General features: G+C 51.5%; 1 protein-coding gene across 24 annotated transcripts in view; it reads right to left on the bottom strand.

Moving 5' to 3' along the window:
• Positions 1-2055: 2055 nt before the first annotated feature.
• LOC309668511 (neural cell adhesion molecule 1) overlaps positions 2056-19540 on the bottom strand; it is a 312134-nt gene continuing 294649 nt past the window's right edge. For 10 of the 24 annotated variants that reach the window (XM_082478402.1, XM_082478421.1, XM_082478419.1 and 7 more), the window contains 4 exons: positions 9820-10027; positions 8501-8617; positions 6705-7511; positions 2056-5256 (listed from right to left, as the gene is read on the bottom strand). In XM_082478402.1, the coding sequence (XP_082334528.1) occupies positions 5136-5256; positions 6705-7511; positions 8501-8617; positions 9820-10027 (1253 nt within the window). In that variant the 3' untranslated portion in view covers positions 2056-5135. Of the gene's footprint in view, positions 5257-6704; positions 7512-8500; positions 8618-9819; positions 10028-14795; positions 17207-19540 lie in introns of those variants that run through there. The other 14 variants (XM_082478404.1, XM_082478405.1, XM_082478406.1 and 11 more) reach the window with 2 other exon arrangements.

Below are 19540 nucleotides of genomic sequence, written 5' to 3'. Positions count from 1 at the left end.
TTTGTGTCTCTCTGTGTGTGTTTATCTAGACTTAAAAAAGTGATGGGGATAATACTTATGATGCAGATTAAACTTCAAAGTGTGTCACGTCTACAGCCATTACACTGTGAATAGCAAAAACTGAAGCAGTATTCAAAAACTTACACCTGATTTGGCAAAGAGGTTGCTCACCACTGATGAATGAGTGAAGTTCTAACCCATAGGTCTTCATCGTGTCACTTTCGTCTTACTTATTAACATAAATGAATATATCAGGCAACATTCATGTTGGAAGTACGCTCATCCATCAATTGCAGCCATAGGTTGATTATGGATACAAGACTTCAGCAAAAATGAACCAAAGCATCTGTATCGATTGGGTACATGGCATTTCAGTGTAGAGTAGTTTGTTTTACTATTTGTAAACTGCATTCTTTATATCAGCAAAGTTTCTAATAAACATACACACACACCACACGCACCCCGTACTTATATACCCACCCCTCCCCTCCTGCTTTGGAGAGCTGGTTGTTAAACATTCACTGGGTTGATCCCACATGCACACGCCATGCCCATCATGGGTCCTCTGTTCACACCCCTCACTCTGGGCCCAGGTGATGGCACTTCTACCACGTGCGGTGTTGCTGACTGCTGTGGCAGGGGAAGAGACCCACTGGCTTTCAAAGGCTCCACCTAGAAGGGACATGCACTCCCCTGCTCCTATTTCATTGTGGGAAGCAAGCCGCGTGGCCACATCTACTGTAAGTGAACAGAGAAGTGTAATCCTGTCACGTGCTGGGAAGGAGGGGGGAGAACTGGAATGCAGGTGAACAGCCCAATGACTCCACAACGTACTAGGTTCTTGTCTAGAATCCTCAGCCCCACGCTGAACAAACATTCCACTGCAGAGTGTTTTGTTCACTGCTGTCTCTTGGAGCACCTTGAGACACTCAAGAAATACTTAGTGAATCAGAGAGGAGACTAGCCTGAAGGAGGAAGGCTCTGGAAGCAAGCCCTCATGGATCAATGGAGAGGGTTATCCAAATCTTGTTCTCTTAGAGCCCCTCACCCCACCATATGCAGCTGGAAATCCGTGGCACAGGAAGTCACATAGATGCATGTGGTTCTGTGCCATTTAAACAGGCCCTAGGGCCAGTGAAGGGACAAACTCTGGGAGTGGCTGCAGACACCACCCCAGGAGAAGGCTCCACTGACCCAGGCTGAAACCAGGGTGAGGGCCATAGACCCAAAAGATGGTGTCACTCAGATTCGTGCAGGTTCAGGGTTGGCCCTGAGAAGGAGTTACATTTTGCTCCCTGGGCTCCTTGCTTGCCTCACCCTCGTCCTGGCCTCTTCCCCAGGAACTCCTGATTCCATAGTTTAATAGATGATCCCAACTCTACTGGCTGCTTCTTCCCAACACAGCCAGACAGCAGCGTATGCAAGAGAATTCTGAGCTGAGGCAAAGTTTTCTTCACTCTCTGTCTAGATCAGAGGTTTCAGTAAATCCCAGGGGTTGAATTAAGGCTCCACGTGCTGAGCAGGATGACAAAGTAATAAGGAGAGGGATAACGTATTCTAGAATAGCCTCATGCATCTACCTTGGCGTTGGCACCTTGGAGCTCAGGTGTACACTGCTATTCCACGTGGGTTTGATGTTATCACACACCAGGGAGGCAACAGCTCTACTCCCATTCGTTGAGCACCTACTATGTGCCAAGGCTTTCCTATACGCTGCTTCATTCATTACCCAGCACCCCAACTCTAATAGCTTGGTATTTCCTGTTTGTCAAAAGAGGAAACTGAGTCTGGAGGAGATTAGGTAACTCTTCCAAGGTCAACAGGGAAGTGGCAGAACGAGGATTTGAATGCAGTCTTTCTGAATCTGACATCTGGCCCTTCTCGACGAGGACTCCTCTATCAACCTGAGAGAAAAGACTAAAAACTATCATTCAGGCAACATGAACTCAAGACCCTGGGTTTAAATGAGGTAAAAAAAAATACCAGAGGCATTTCCACATTTGATTCACATGCCAGACTTCCATGGATTTGAAATAAATCCCAGTTGGACCATAATAGCTTTTTTTTCTTTCAATTTTTATTGAACACAAGTATTCTGACAGAATGCAAAGTCAAAATTCTCAGTTAGTACTCAGTATTTACACCAGTGAGAATGGAAACAAAGGTGGTATCGATGTTTCACTTGGTAAAAAGTTTGTAACAAGAGAGAAGGCCCCCGAAGTCGGGAATGCTGGGTAGAGATGTTAATGGAGATCTGATAACCACCATCCAGACAGACAGCCTACGGTGAAAACCTGGGACTTGGAAGGCTCCATAGAAAAGTGTGAAAATAGCGTTCCACTTCAAAGCTGCACTATATATACTACAGCCCTTCAGGGTTCCGAGGCTCCGTGCATGGCACTTGAGTGCCCCTCCAGCAGAACCTGGCCATGCCAGTATTTATGTGAATACATATGTATGGCACATACACATGTAGACACATAGACACTGGAAACCGGTAGAGTGATCCCTCCTTCAAAAAATTAAAAAAAGGAAAACTATAAGCTTTTATCCTTTAACATAAAAGATAGAACGTCTTGAAAATAAAGTGACTCCCTCTTTGATTTTAAAGAAAGCACTGCTCTGTTTCTTTCTTTTTTTTTTTTTTAAAGAAAAGAAAGCTCACGCATGCAGAGACAAATCTATGTATGATGGGAGAGAGGCAAAACAAAAGGTTGACAAAGTTTTGGGTTCCAGCCAATGGCAGAGCCAGGGTTTAGGGAGGGGGGCAGGGGAGTCAGCTGCCCTGGGCCAGGTTATCTGAGGGTTGACCATACCTCTTTCTCTTCCTAACCACCGGAACCAAAATCAGTTTACTTGACCACAACCCCTTGGAGTGAGATGCACAGTCTTGACGAGGTATAGTGTGGGCTTGGCCTAGGTAGTCAAAGCCATTAACATCACAAGATGAGGAACTGATTCCACTGACAACCTGGGGAACCGGAAGAGCCTACCACTCCCCGCTGGGTCCTCTCCTGTCTCAGACGCCCAGGAGCTCCCATCTGCTGTGTGCTGTGTGTGCTCTAACAACTGTCTTCACCTGACTTGTTCCTGAGGGCCTGTGCATTCGAAGCATAGATTTGTGCAAGCCCTAACATCAAAGGGCCAGAGCTGTGTAGACCGGGATCCTCCATTTCCATCCCCAGGAGCTGAGAAAATGCAAAATAACCCCACATTGAGCAAATGACAAGACCATTATTTTTCACAGTTTGATATGATTATCTAGCATAGCGCCACTGATTAGTCTGCAGAAGTGTCAGAACACTGGGGAGTGTGGCCCACAGAACAGACTCAGGGGAAGCCTTGCTACCCTAACCTCCTGCTGTTTTGTACCTTGCGAAAGGTACCTGCAGAGTGCTGATTTCTGTTGACTTAGCATCATCTTCATTATCACAATCGCTTTTATTTCATTTTCTTTGTTTAAAGGCTTCAATTCCTTTTAAGATTTATTTTTGTTTCCTGAATATTTTTTTCTGAACTATCTGCTATACCTTCCACAACCAAACTATGTTGAAATTTTATTTCAATACTATGACAAAAACACGTTTCACACTAAAATATTCACGCATCCACAGTGCACAAGCTTGCAGTTCTAAAGTAGAATGAGGAAAAAAAAGCAAAATTTCTATACAAAGGGCTGGCTTTTCCCTTCTCCCCCCCTCCCATCCCCCTTAAAGTTTCTGTATTTTTTTTTCCCCCACTTGGTTTCCAATCCAGGAAAGTTGTGTTATGACTCCAGACAGCAGGTTTTTTTTTTTTTCTCTTTTGTTTCTACAAATGCTGCCTAAGTGAACAGAAGGCCGATGTTATTTTACTTCAACAGACTTCCAAAAAAAGACACTAATTCCCTGAAGCACACATGCTCTTCCGCTCAAATCTAGATTCTGGGCTCAAAAGGAAATTGTACGTATATATTTTATTTGGCTTTCTACAAAAAAGGGGATGTTTGGGGTAAAAATGTGTGTTCACCAAGACCAGCCCCAACTATACAATCTTCTCTGCTTCATTCAACAAAGCCTAAGAGTCCTTCAAAAGGAAGGACAGGGATGCCTGGGGAGCAGATCCTTTTCACAGATACAGGCAGGTGGTAGCTAATCAGAAGTGGTCTAACCCCCTAGGAGACAAAAAAGAACTGAAAACCCGAAAGCAAAACCATTCCAGAACGAGATGGATTTTCACCTGAGTCGCACACAGGCAAAAATTTCAAATCAGAAAGGGGGGAAGAGCCACTGTAAACAATCAGATTTCGTGAAGCTGTCCTGTGATGATCCTACACCCCTAGGCAGTACATGTAACTTAAAAAAAAGGCAGCTATTTTACATGGACATTGAAACACAACTGAAGTCAAACATTTGTCAACTTGTAAACACTGGAAAGCAAAGTTGGCAGAAAGGTAAAAAAAAGAAGGAAAAAGAAAAGGAAAGGAAAAGAAATCCGAATACTGCAAATTGAGATCTACCCCCAGAAGCTGCAATTTGGCATTCTTCCTACAAAACAAGAGTCTATGTGGGAATTGAATTCAGCTAGAAAGGGTGACACACTTTGCATACTGAACAAATACAAAGTGAACAGAAATTATAACTTATTTATGAGGTTTTACAGAGTTCAAACTCGACTGAAAGTATAAAAATAAACTTGGACTTTGTTCATTCGGTTAGTCTTAGTGTCTGGAAGTATTTCTCTGAACCTGGTCTGTGCCAGTTGGGCAACACCAAGTGCGGTCTTCCTGAACCTAGATTTTTTTTTTCTTCTGAGCTTCCTAGATTCTTAATTTGGGGTCCTTTTGTTTGATTTTTAAATGGTTTCAGGGAACGGAGAGTCCTAGTTTGGCTGTGGGTTTCACCTTTTTGTCTCATTTTCTTACAAGTGAGTGCACAACAAAGGAACCCTTTCTATAAATCTACAAAAAGGAGATCCCACGTTGATCTGCTTAGTTTTTTTTGTTTGTTTGTTTTAAAGGCAAAAGACACTAAAGGAATGAGATGTGTGTGTGTGTGTGTGTGTGTGTGTGTGTGTGTGTATGAGATATTGGAGATGCTCTGGTGAAGCTGTTGTGTCACTTTTTATTTTGATCTTTGCTGGTATCTCGTCACCCATCATGCTTTGCTCTCGTTCTCCTTTGTTTGTGTGGCATCGTTGGGGACCGTCTTGACTTCGGCTGGCGCTGGCTTCGTTTCTGTCTCCTGGCACTCCGGCTTTGCTTCTACAGGACCCTTCCTGCGGAGAATCAGGAAAACAGCACTGAGACCACGGTCTGCAGTAACGCACCCTCTGGCCAGTTCCTCAAAGGGGGCTCCAGTTAGAGCACTGGTCTCCAAACTCAGCTGCACGTCAGGATCACCTGGCGTCTCTAAAAATCACTGATGCCTGGGCCGTGTCCCCAGAAATCCTGATTTAATTGGTCTGAACGTGGTGACTTTTAAAAGCACCCAAGTGGTTCTAACTTGCAGCCAAAGTGAAGAACCTCTGAATCAGCGGAAGGAGCCGTTCCGGCCCTAATCTGATGCCAGGGGCTCCAGCTTTACCTGGGGTGGTGCAAGTGCAGCAGGTGCAGCCTTTTCCTCACCCTGCATGGCTGCAGTGGCCCAGCTTGGTATGAATCATGTTATGTTGGGCTCCCTGGTACTGATTCCGGGGGGCCCTCTGCAAGCCACCTGTTCTTGCCTGTCCTCGCCCCCCCACCTCTGTGCTCTGCCTTTCCTGGTGATGCCTCTATGGCTTGCCCGGGCAGGGTAAGAAAATGCTCTGTTACCGAGGCAGCTTTCCATGGGAGTCGGGTGAGAGGCCAGAGTGGGCTGCCGGGCTGCAGGGGAGCTGAGTGGGGTGGAGTGGGCGGGGCTGTCCTTTTATTTTCTGACAGATTCGGGGCTCCTGGTGAGGGTCCCCTTGCTGCTCTTGGTGGCAGCACCTCCGCTTATCTGGGAGCAGCCACAGGAGCCTCTATAAAAGCCTCTGTCTGACTCTGCCTCTATCAGTCCCAAGAGTGAGAATCTGGTTTAAGGACACACCAGAGCAGACTCAGACCCCAGCCCCAGCTGGTGCCCCTGCATTTTGGCCTCACACTGAAGAAACCTGTAAGCTTAAGGACCTGGCCTCGAACTTGGAAGACCCAGCGGTCACTCAGTGCTTGGGAGCTCTGCGTCTTCCCAGTCACTCAAGGGCAGGAGAAGCAAGGGTGGGTGTGTCGGTTGGAGTGTGACGGGGCCTTCTGGACCACACAGAGCCTCTCCCCACACGAGCCTCAGGGTCTGCCTCCTTACTTCCCGAATACCCGTGCCATTCTGCTGGGGACTCGGCCTTGCCCTGGATGACACACTGCCTGCGGGCCCCAGGGTGGCCGATCAGGGCACCTTGACCTCCTTTAGCTCACTTCCCAAGCTACGCTCATCTGTGGCCCGAATGCACAGGCTCCTGCAGGGACGACAGACGCCACCGCTAGGACGATAAGGATAAAACCTAATTAACGTGGCCTAATTAGTCAGCAGGCGGCTGCCTGCCGGGCCTGCTGCCTGTGCCCACGCTCTGCCTCGGCCCAGCCCCTGGCTGACAGTCGCCTCGGAGAAGCTCTGGAGTAGGCTGAAGACACATCTAACAGGGAGGACACAGCACAAACGCACACCACCACGGGACACCCCCCGACGACAGTGGACAGAGAGAGGCCGTACTCGGTCTTGGCTGGCGCAGGAGGAACAGTGCCGTCGGCCGTGGAAGGAGCAAGCTCAGGGGCTTGTCCACTGGCCCCGGCGGCGGGAGCAGGAGAGCCCAGGGCTGCAAAAACATCCTTTGCAAGGTCAATATCTGGGGTCTTGAAGTTCCCTTCATCCATTTTAAAGTCCTCGCCCTGGGCAGGGTTTGTGGTGCTGATGGAGGCCGCCTCGCTCTTCGGGCTGGCGAGGGCCCTGGCTGCCTCGGCTGGGCTCTTCGCGGTGCCGGGCTGGGTGGGCTCAGGGTCCGGACCTTTGGTGCCGGGAGCCTCCTGCTTGGCCTGGGGGGCTTCTGGGGTGGGGGTCGTCGGTGCCACCGCTAGGGGACCGGATGCCCCGGCCGGGGGGGGGACCGGCTTGCTGGCCGGAGGGGCCTTGGGGGCCTCACCTGCACTGGCAGGGGCGCTGGGGCTGAGCACGGCCCCCTGGTTTGCCAGGACGCTAGAGGACAGGTTGCTGGCGGCGGGGGCTGAGGTCGGGGGGTCGCTCAGGTCAACGAGAGGGGCGACCTTGGGGGCTGAGGCTGGGGGCGGGGAGGTGGCGGCGGCGCCGGGCCCCTTGGAAGGGGTGGCCTGGCCGGTGGGCACAGAGTTTGAATCAGGGGTGGCCGTGGCCACGGGGGCGATACTGGAGGTGAGGGTGGTGGTCTCACTGGTGGGGCTGTTCTGAGCAGTGGCAAAGGTTTCGGTGATAGTGTCAGAGTTAGCGGTGACGGTGGTGACAGAAGGCAGCATGTCCTCAACAGTGGCTGTGGTGTCAGCAGGCAGCCTGTGGGGAGGACAGGAAGTAGAAGAGATAGACGATGAAGCTGAGACGGACAGAGAAGCCGGGAAGGGCGGAGGCCAAGGCGGGGGCCGGGGGCTGGCATGCGGGGGACGCACAGGCATGGACACAGGCCCACAGAGAGAGGAGGACGCGAGAGGAAGCACACGCCCAGGCGGGCAGAAGAGGACACAGGAGACAACAGAGAACTCGGCAGTCTAACAGGGCCTGTCACCTTCCTCCCTGCTGACTCCCCTCCCGATCTGCACGGGGCTCCCTTCCCTACGGCCCTGGCGGCCCTTTCGGACCCCTGCCTGCATCTCGACTCAGGGAGAGGCCAGCTGGAGCTCAGCGTCCACCACCACAAGCATCATAGGTCCCTGGGGAATTGGGCCCACCTGCCCTGGAGACGAAGAGGGCTCCACGTGGTCCCTCAGGGCTGTGGGTGGTCCAGCCAGAGATTTTGTGCTTCCATGAAACTCCATTTCCTTCAAACCCACAGGACCCATGATACCCACGTGGTCATTACCATCACAGCTGGATGTGGCTTCTGACCGAGGGTCCCCAAGGCTTCCGAGACCAGGAGAACCAGGGAGCTTTTACCAGGGCCCCAGCTTCCCTTGCCCTTTTAGGAAGAATGCAGAAAACCCTAGAATTCTTGGATATCCTAAACAGAATCTGCTAAGCTCAGCCTCTCTCAATGAAGTTTTATCTCCTTAAGCCATTTCCAGAATGTGTGTGTGACCTGGGCACAGGGTCTAGGGATCCCACGTACGCACGGAGGCTTTAAGGCATCCACAGCCACCCAGGTAGAATCAAGAATGCCTCGTGTCTAGGGAGAGAGTGGGGTCAGGCGCTCCTGGCCCAGCACTCCAGAATTCTGGCCTGCCATGCTCGGCGGGGAGCCGTGGGTGGGAAGCATGGAGCTGTGCGTAGGGTGATGCGGTGGGTGTGAGGTTCTGCCGAGGAGGTGGCAGCCTGACCCGCCCACGTACTCGGGCTCCGTCAGCGGCGTGGTCTCGTTGGGCTCTGTGTGTTTCCCTCCATCGTGGTTTGGGGTCCGCTCCTCCTCAGTTCGCACCTCCACGATGGGTTCCTTGGACTCATCTTTCCTGTGGAGACAGCTCTGCTGGTTCCATCCCAGGGAGCTGGGGGATGCAGGGGACTCCCGGGGAAGCCAGCTACAGCTCAGGCACCTGTGCCTGGCCCGAGGCTGGGGCGGGGGGTGGTGGGATCCAAAACCAGAGTCAAGTGTGGCATCTCAGCCCCCGCTCTTGCTAGCTGTGTGACCTGCTCACCCATACCTCCGTTTCCTCACCTGGAAAATGGGGCAAATAACAGTTTCTACCTTGCCTAGATGTTATGAACATTAACTGAGATAATGGATATAAAGTGCTTAGCACAGTGCCTGGCACAGTTCAGTGCTCAAGTCATCTATATTCGTATACATGTAAGTATGTATGCGTATGTGTATGTGTATACGTAAGTACAAACACGGAAAGTATATGATGTATATATAAGTATACGTGTACGTATATGTACGTATGTATACGTGTAAGTATATGATGTATGTATATCTGTAAGTGTATACGTATATGTAAGTACATACGTGTATAAGTATAGCTATACATATATGTAAGTAAAACATGTATACGTATGTGTATATGCATGTACATACACGTATAAGTATATGATGTATGTATATGTATATACAGTGCCTGGCATGGGGTGGTGCTAACAACTTATTTCCTTGCTCCGTCCCTTCTCGCCTTGCTCCACCTCAGCCCCACCCAGTGACAGTCTGTGAAGGTTCCTGCTATTTGGCTCAGGATCTGTTTCTCCAGAGATGCTGGAGCACATCCTCCAGGAGGATGCTGGATCGTCCTCCAGGAGGACAGGTATTTTCATCTGCTTTGTTCACTGCTGTCCCCTAACGCCTGGGGATGGTGCCGTGCCCGTAGCGGCTGCGCCATAAATATTTGTTGAATGATGGATGCATGAACGGCAGCAAGGCAAGTGTGTCTCTCAAATGCTGACCCCTCCCTGGTAGCTCCCCTCCAGGCTTAGCTCTGACAATTCCCCTCATTTTGACCTACGTAGGGATTTCAAATGTCTATGCGATTCTAGTTGTGGGGTTGGGTCCAGGTGTCTGCTTTTTAAACAGGTACCCCTGAAGACCCTGCTTTGAGAGACAGTTCTCTAATGCTCTGCTCCCCTCGGGGTTTCCAATGGGGAAGCTGAGGTGGCTCCCTTGCTGGGCCCCAGGCCGGGGCAGAGTCTAGCACTCCGCAGCAGCGGGCGGGTCTGCACTCACGAGAAGGCGGCTTTGCCCTCCTCCATGTCCTTGCCCTTGGCTCCAGGCCCGGCTTTTCCGCACAGGTTGACGGCGATGCACATGAGCAGGCCACACTTGTTCAGGAAGTAGCAGGTGACGTCCACGGCCACCAGGAGCAGGACGAAGGTGACGACGAGGATGCCCACGATGGCGCCCGTGCTCAGGCCTGAGGTGGGGCTGCCGTTGGCTTGGGGGGGAGGGAGAGAGGGATGGTGTTGGTTAGTACACTGAGATGCAGACCTGGACCTGCTGAGCAACAGCCCTGGGGGCGGGGTAGAGCCCACAGGACGGCTGTGGCATCTGTGTTCAGAGTGACACTTTCCCTGGGGCCTTTCTACCCCCAGGTGTTGAAGAGAGGGAAGGATGGCAGCCTCCTCTTACAGACCAGGGGACAAGGGCACAAGGCACCCACAAGTCAGGAGGAGACTGGGCACTGTGTCTCCATCCCTGCTCTCAACCCACACTCAGCTGGTCTCCCCGTGAGCCCTGGGAGCTGCCAGGGACAGGGTCCCAGATGGGGCGACAGAGGGTTCCCAGGGCTTCCTTTGGGCTTGTGGTGACGTCAGGCACAACAAGATGCCCCGCGCACCTCCGCGCTTCCTTCCCCCTCTTTAGGAGCCGCTCCAGAGGATCCCGACTTTGGACCACATCCTTCTTCATTGCACCAGGAAGACGAATGAAGCTCACTTACTCTGGAGATATAGGGGCCTCGCCAGGCCCAGAGGGCAAGGTGGAAGGTCTGGGAATACTCACCATCTGGGAGCCAGGCACGCTTGGATCAGATTTCAGGAAACCCAGCCGACTCACCCAGAGATGCACGCATGCACGCACGACAGGCTCACTCACACAGGACATGTGCCTACCACAGACGGACACACATTCTCACCTCTGAGCAGCACAGAGCATCCCTGCTCTAGCTGGACTCACTTGAATGACTCAACCTCTGTGTCTTACTCCCTGGTGTCCATCTAGAATCCCCTGGGAGCCCTGGGCTATTGATGGTATCACAGAAGGACCCCAGGCTCGGCTCCATCGGGTCCCCTTGTGATGGGTGCTAGGTGCCTGTGGTGGACCCCTGACCACTTGGTGATTCCCACCAGCATCTGGGAGGCGGAAGGCTGTGCTGGGGGAAGCAAGGACCCATGCGGAGCTCTGTGGAAGCCAGTGTGGAAACCATGACCCCAGGCTGAAAAGTGGGTACGCTGCTTCATTTTTCTTCTTCTGGAAGGACAGGGTTCCAGAAGGGGCAGCCCCATCACACCACCAGACCTTGTCTGAAGCTTCCTGTGTCCTCCGGACCCACTGGGGTCACCCAGGCCTGTTGACTGGAGGCAGGAACTGTGGCCAACACAACCTGGGTCTCACTGGGCCTTTGCTGAATCTGGGCCAGGCCCAGGGGCCTCTGGCCACATCACGTGCCAAATGATGGAAAGAACAGGTAACCCAAGGTGACAGAGATGGGCCACACACTCTGTCTCCCTGTGGTTTGTGCTCCTGGGAGGCCCTCTGTGTATCCCAGGGGCCCTGCTCAGGCACGGCGGGGCTCCTTCAACTGCTGTCCTATTCTGATGGCCCTTATTTCTAACTTCAATTCATGGTATAGGCCACCGGCCAGCACATAAGAGACGACCACTCACAACCTAATTCCTGGCACCCAGGGCTCAGCTGGGCCTGCGCCGCAGGAGCCTCCTAGGATCTTGAATATTCATTTTTGGCTCCTTGGGACCTTGTTCTTGCTTCCCAGCCCCTCCTCAGGCTCCCCCACTGGTCCCTTTCAACCCCACACTGAAGACACAGCCTGTTCCCCAGGAAGGCCCGAGTCTGGCAACGGGCTCCATGCTCAGAGGACCCAGCTCTGGCCACTCTGTCTCTGGGCTTTGGCAGCAGGAAACCGGCCACGGGTCCCTGCATTCAGCTAGAGCCGGTCTTCTCCCCAGTAGCACACCGTCCACTCTGCTTCCCCGTGGTGCTCACACATCCACACACAAAAGCAAAGAAAGACATGCAGGCCTTCCTGGTCTTCAGAATACCAAAGCTGCTTCCCTGAACAGGGAAGAAATATGGCCTTGGGCTTCCTCCCCATCCCATGACTCAGGGCTGGAGGACACCTGACACCCGTACCCCATAGGTGTTAAGTGTCTACTTCCTGCAGAAGGAGCCTAAGGTATTTCTGTGGGGAAAGAATGTCTGTATTTTTGGACTCAAAGGCACTAACACCATGTTCTGAGGTTTATACATAAATATGGTTTTAGGGAACTAGTCATGTCTCTAAGGAAGAAAAATAAACCACTGCAAAGCTGCTCCGTGTGGGAGAAGCAGCCGTTATCCACCTGTGCTCTGGGCTCAGCAGACCCATCAGAGGGCTGCACTGCTCTGAAGGCCAAGGCCAACACCTCCAAGGGCCAGGAGGGCAACGAGACTGATATAAAACAGAAGGTAGGGCAATGGTCTTCTCTCTCATTTGATAGAAAATTCAAATTCTTTCCCTTAGTCTAAAAGGTGCTACACGTGCTGTGGACTCTCCCACTCCTCTGAGCATCATAACTCAGGGCACTGAGCCCCGCCTCCCATCCCTGTGCTCCAGCTGGGAGTGCCTCCATTCTATCTGCTCACCACGCCCAGCCCGTTCCTGTCAGAGTGCCTGGCTGACGCCTTGCCTGGAACCCTCCAGCCCCGTCACCTTGTGGTGGCTCTTTGTTATCCTGCAGGTTCAGCTCAAATGTCACCTTCTGGCAGAGGTTCCCCCCTCCCCTGTCCTGCTCTCTTATCTACTCAGGCAACTCTAACCAGTACCTACCACATTACTCTGTTTTATTCTCTTCTTACCACTATCTGCCATTTTCTGTTCATTGACATGCTTTTTATCTGGCTGCCCCGCCCTCTAGAATATCCTGGCAGGTACCCTGTCTGTCTCTTGTCTCCCCAGCATCTAGGACAACCCAACTTATAAGAAACGTTCAAAGAATATTTGTTGAACAAAGGAACAGTGTTTAGTCTTGGAGATAAGATCACTGTCTCCAAATATTTAAAGGTGTGTCACGAGAAGGAAGTAGTCTCATTCAGTGTCCCTAGTGGATGGCAACTATGGGGGTAGGAGGCAAACTTGAGCTTACATGAGACAGAACTAACACACAAGAGCTATTTAAGTGTGGTGTGAGCTGCCTTGGAAGAGCTCCCTGTTGCCAGAGGCATTCAAGCAGAGACTGGAAAATCCCTTGGCCGGGATACCGTAATGTTCTGGATGAGTTTCCTGCACTGGGAAGAGCCTAGGATAGAGGATGTCTTCAGATCCTCTTCAACTCTAAGAGCCTGTCATTGCATGTGAGATGTCCTACAGTCCCCAGCACAGGGTACAGATTCCCTAATGTCCATGTCCTCCACAGTGTGTACTGAGCAGGACTTTTTCCTGCAAGACAATCGGTAGGTCCCATCTTTATTCATTGATTCTTATGATTTTATCTTTAGTTGAAAAATAAATACCTTTTAGCATAATGTTTCTCTACCTGCAGCAGAATTCCTGGGGTGCTTTGTTAAGAATTCAGATTCTGGGGTTCCCCCATTCCACCAAGTCAGAATCTCTGGGGGTGAGGCTCAGGCTCAGGATTTGATGGAGCACCCCAGACTTTGAGGACCACTGTTTCTAAGTTTTCTGCCTGCATTACAATGAATAACAGCTGTTCCTATGACTCCCCACCCAAGGATGAGTTGTGCAGTCTTACCTGGTGGCCCTGACCTAACTGATGTACTGGATGGATGGAGAGAGAGCAAAGACTTATCCCCAAGGGACCACCCAGTTCACCATTAAGAGTCTAGACTTCCAGAGGAAGTGAGGTACCCCTCAAGCTGGAGAAAGGATGTGCGGAGCTTTTACAAAAAACTGTAAATAAAGGAAACACTGGATGCAAGTGAAAGGGTATCCAAGTCAAGTCAACATTCATTACCTCTTGGCGGCTGTTACAGAATTGTTTAGTCCAGGAAACTAGAAGGACAAAGGTTATCTCCTGCATCCTGCTTAACATTTTACAAAAGGAAAAGAAAACAACTTTGGGGTCTATCTTTGCATGACCTTCCCCTGACCTCTCCTGGCTACCCCATCTGCACACCTGCATACCTAGAGTGCTTCTTGGGAGCAGTTCCTCCACAACCTCTGGGCTTCGAGATGCGCTAAACGGTGGGGTTATGAAGCTGGGGCTGCCCATCCTCTGTGGTTCCTGGTCTGGGAGGTGTCGGCACTGAACACCTGGCTTGCCCAAGACTGAGACCTACAAGTGCCTACGCCCATAAATGCCTCAAAATGGGAAGATATCTCCCACCTTACAGTTGAGGGGGCCCGAGTCACTGTGTCGCGGGACATCAGTGCAGAAGTGCCCCCTCCTGCCTCCGACTCTCGGAACCATTAAGCTGAGGTTCTGGTTCACTCGTCTGCTTGTTCCTTCCTGGAATCTGCTGAATAGATGGCTGGTCTTGGGGCTTTCAGGAGGCATCCAATTAAGTGTGATTTTAAACAGAATAGGGCTTGCCAATGAGACCCTTCTCTTAGATTCTGTCACCACGTCACTCTGTGAAGCCTCTGATATGAAGTCGTGAAGGGAGCCGTGCAATCGGGAGAACTTGCAACAGAGTTGTGGTTCTGGTGGCCCAGAGTGTGCCCCTGATCCCAAGGTGACCACCTTCTGGCTCTGCAAAGGCACTTTCCCCTCGCCCTGTCTGCTGGGGAAAGTCCAAGGAGGCGGTGACCCACAGCAGCTCTTAGGAGAGCTGAGAAAACTGCATCACTCCTCATGAGGAAGGGAAAGCGATTCCTTTGGCTAGAACTCCACTCAGCAAGCTACGAGTTTGGGGTCCAATTTAAAGGGCTCTCTGGGGCAATCAAAGTAATCCAGGTACCTGTGAGGTGGAGGCAAAGGGATTTTGGCACTTTGTAGGATACACAACTATCAAATAAAATCCAAACACGCTGGTGAGTTCACATGAACTGTTATTTCCTTTAATAATGCGAAGGTGTAAACTTCATCAAGGCCTCGCTGATTATCTACACAACAATGTTAGCATTCTTATTAGTAGAAAAACGTGATCCACACCTGCCGTATAAATATTCCAAAAAACGAGCAGAGAAGCCCTGTGGCATGTCAAGACTGGGCAGCACTGAGACAGGGCGCAGGGGCAGGGCGGCTGAGCGGGGCAGCGAGCGTTCCCTCCTTCAGGGCCTGTCTTAGGGGTTCCCGGCAGGGCTGAGGGCTGCAGCCACCATGAGAGAACTCAGTGTCCGGTGGGAGCGGGCGTGCCTGAATGCTGTCTCCCGAAGGGCATCCCTTACAAACCATGGGCCTGTCTGAATGGGGCCAATACAATGACCCCAAAGTTGCTTCAGCTGAGGCCTGCTTGGCCCAGAATGAGCTGAGGGGACAGGGTCATGGATGTCAGGCCTCCCCACACTTTGGGTCAGGTCTTCAGAAACACAGACATAGGCCTTTGCCTATAGGACTGGGACCAGGGTGGGGCAGACCTCTGAGATGGGCACTCCTGGGTGAATATGCAACTTCTGCCGAAGACGATACCAAGAGCCTGCCGGGAGTCAGGGGACAGTGACGGGTGACCTGCGTGAGGATCACCTCTCCCTCCTTTGCCCTCCTAATGGCCCTGGGATTCTACGCCGGGCCCGGAGGCACCATGGGCCTCTTCTTGATACTCTGCCTTGTGCCTAAGAACCGTGTCTGCTCCTGCTGCCGTGGTGGGACGGGAGATCGGGGATCCCGGGGGAGAGGTTCATGGCGGGGCTGGAGGCCAATGGGGCTGGGGCGACAGGCGCTGCCTGGCTGAGCTGTTGGGTAGCCTGTGGCCTCCGGTGTGTGTACCTGACCCTCTAAACTGCCAGCGCTGGGGACACGGGCCTGTGCCCACTGACACGGGCAGCTCTGCCCTGCAGACCATAGGATCATTTGGATTCCCAAAGAGAAAGGCTCGTCTTTGAACATTAGAAAATAACAACAGAACCAAAAAGTAAAGAAACCAAAAAGAACAAAGATCAAACTTCTGTGGAGATGCTCAGAGATGAGATATGTGGAATGATATGTGACCACAACGGAGGGGGCAGTTTTTATTCAGGAGAAGGTACCCCCGAACTCAGACACTGACGCCCCTGAGCAGGATTCACCCGAGTCTCTACGGGGAACTTTAACAAATGCACCTCACCTCCTCTCCTGGGCATGTCGTGGGGTACCCCCAACAGCAGAGGGGCAGCTGGCTTCCACCAGAATTTTTAAAATGTCACTGAAGCCACTGACCGACACGGGGGTCGGGGCACTCGGGCAGTATGACAGGATGGCTGTGTTCCAATTTATGGGCACTCCGGGCTGGCCCTGCCTTGCGCTCTACTGAGCACGTGTGGGGAGGGGGGCGCGACTCGCACCAGGCTCACAGTGGATGCTTCCAACCTGGGGGACTGATGCTTACGCGATAATGTGGGTCACAGTTGGGCCACATCCGCCAAGACACGAGGTCTGTGGCTGATCTGTAGCCATGCAGCAGGTATCACCCTGACTGGGAGACACGCACCTTCCAGAGCCCACAGGTGCTGGGCACGTCCTAGGGTGGCCCTGTTCACAGAGCCAGCGTCGGGTGCTGGTTATACTACCAGGACCAAAGCGCCTCCCAGGATGCTGGATCAGCCCCAGAAAATACTCAACAAATCCGAGTTCTTCCGCTGCATGGGCAACAGGGTGACTTACTCTGCCCATCATGCCAGCAAAATGCTCCGGCGAATCGCAGCAGGCTTACCAGGGGCACTTAAATGCGAGCGAAGCCAACTACTTATTGAAGGGCAGCAGAGGAGCACAGGGTTACAATGGGGACACGGGGTGATTTTAACAATCTGATGCAAGCTTTAGAGAGTACTTAGAAATCCTTCTCTGCTACATCATTTTCAGGTTAAGAACCAAAAATGCAACCAGTAGCAGATGTGCAGAAACTTTTCTGTAAACCTAGTGTAATGGTTTGTTGTTTTTTTTAATATATATTATATAGAGAGAGTTTAAAGAGAAGAGCTCCCAAACATTTTTATACTGCTATGAAAAAGGGGGCAAACTCCTTATGAAGTGGCACAAAAGTATCTGTGAAGGGTAATAAGTCTGGAGGTCCAGCTTTTTCCAATTGCCAAACCTTCCTCTTCCACAGAGAGCTTGGTGGTGTGGCCATGGCAGTCCTGACAGATTCTTCCAAAGGGGGCACTGATCATTGTCATAGGAACTGGGCTTTTAGGCAAATTTAGTTTTTTGGCATTCAAGTTCCTAACAGAGCAAGAGAAGAGTCACTGCAGAGAAAAGCAATGAGACAAAGGTGTAGGACGCGGAGGAGCCTCCCAAGGTCGCTGCAGGTGCCAAGCAATGGGTCCCCAGAGAGAATGTGGTTGTTTAAAAACAAATGTGGCAGTGGGGATGTCCCAGTGACGTCCAAGGTGATATGTGTGACGACAGACACAGGAAGGGGAGGGGGGAGGAGGAAAGAGAAGGAAGAGACAGAAACAGAGAAAAAAAATAGATAAAAAGAAAAAAAGAATAGGTCAAATATAGAAAATGCAAGAATCAAAGGTTAATTCAACTTTGTAAATTAAACTGACAAAGGTTAGAGAAGAGTTCAGTGCGGTATTATCACCATAAGGCCAGTTCCGAAGCTCAGCAAGGCCAGAAGCAGCACAGCAGGGTGAATTCAGGGGTTAGGGGTCAGCGAGCAAATGAAACTAAAGTGAGAGAACAGAAGCCTCCACAGGCAAATACAAGAGTCTGATTAGGAAAGTGTTACCTTTGATAAGGGGAGGTCTCTAAGATGCAGTCAGGAGTCTCCCCACGGCCTTCTAGTCTCTAGAGCTTTTTACACATTGGGGTAGAGATGCATCTGATCACTGTAGTATGTGCAGCAAACTGTATGCAAGGATGGGGGCCACCTTTTCAGCAATAAATCGGACTCTTCTTCCTATTGTACAATCCCCCCACCCATAGCGCTCTTAAAGAGAATCTAGTTCTGCACCTCTCACCTCCACCACCCACTGACCAGAGAATTCCACCGTGAACGTACATCTCATAATTCAGAGGTTTTATTCGCAGGTCCCAGAGAAGTCCAACCAAGCAACCTCCTTCTAAAACCTATGCAGTAGAGCCCGAAGCCCTCTTGGGGAGGTGAGTAGCCCCTCCAACCCTCCCCTTTAACTGGAAGCCTGGGAGATTAGCCAGAAGGACTCTGACAACTCCGGTGGGCAGGACCCAGGGGACTGGTCTTCCCAGAATTTCTGTATCTGACACACAGTGGCCCCAACTTCTCCAACCCCAGAAGCTGATGCCGCTGGCAGTACCAAGCCTGGGAACGCAGTGTGTCGGAATCACCACCTACGAAGTCTTACCCGAGGAAATAGATGCCAGGAGAAATCTGTCTCACTGCAAAGGAATCACTCAAGGCTTCTCACTCCCCCATCTCCTAAGTGCCCCATAAAAGCCGAGCAGATCTGGACACTCCCACCAGACTGTCAATTTCAGGGAAAACTGACCCAAGAACGCAGAGAAAGAAGGGGCAGAGAATAGAGAGGGCCACCTCTATTTGGACAGCCTATGAAGCAGTTAGGAGAACATTGTTTACAGTCACAACCAGATGCCTTGGCTTCATCACTGACCACGTGACCGGTGCCTGCAGAGAGACACCCACCCTAGCCTATGCTAAGGGGCCTCCCTGTCAATGCAGAGGGGAGGACCACGGACACTTCTCAGCTATGGCCGCCAATTCCCTGGGGGCCCACACACACACATCTATCAGACACACACACTCATGCACAACCAACCATCGGGAAGCACACACTGATCTTACTTTGTTGCTGCTCGACTAACCCACTTCCACACACACAGCCCTGTGTCATAGCAGCCCATGTCCTTTCTGGCCTCTCTCCCTCTGGAAAGAGCAATCGTGATCACTGAGCTGAGAGCTGGGGGCAAGCACTCTAGACAGGACAGGCATAATGGAGGCCAGACGAAGGCCACCGGGAGGTTGGAGCATCTTCCTACCACACTTGGACACTGCAGAGCATTTATGGGGACCCCTCCACTAGGCTGCAGCTGTGTGTTCTATGCCCACCTCTCCTGCCTGTGGTTGGCATCTGGCTGCTCTGGAAAAGCAGAGAGGGACGATGAAGATCTCCTTCTGCTCCAAGGAATTAGGTCATTGAGGAGACTGGCCATCAGCAGCAAGCCAGCTGGGGCGGAAAGCAGAACTCTCACTTTATTCCCACACTTGAGTTGGTCCTGGATCCGTAGAGACAGATCTGCATCTCCTGGGAGAGCTGCTCCCATCCTGGCCTCTAGCAGACTGGACTGCCTTTCATGGATGGGGGTTTCCAGCGTCTACTTTCTCCACTTGTTCTGTTTCAAGTGGCTCAATTTAATCTTTGTTTCAATTGAGAGGCCCTTGGCAGAGAGGATTTTTAACTAACTAACTGGGCACCATATGTTCCTTCTCTCGGGGTTCCCACAGAGAAGAGATTTGGACCACAGTTGTGCAGGTAAGCAAGCATCAGATAGAAAGTGCTTAAAAATAGTTACGTGGTCCTTGTATGAAATGGTAGATAGCAGATAAGGTCTCGAAAAAGGATCCTTCCTCAACCAGCATCCAAAGCTTGGCTGGAGCTGGGGTCTTTCCCATCTGAGGGGTCCCACGGACTGGC

The sequence above is a fragment of the Balaenoptera physalus genome, assembly GCF_965194825.1.
Source record: "Balaenoptera physalus genome assembly, chromosome: 10".
In the NCBI taxonomy this organism is placed as follows: Eukaryota; Metazoa; Chordata; class Mammalia; order Artiodactyla; family Balaenopteridae; genus Balaenoptera; species Balaenoptera physalus.
The sequence above is the reverse complement of the archived record's forward strand: the minus strand, read 5'-3'. Positions and strand labels throughout refer to the sequence as shown.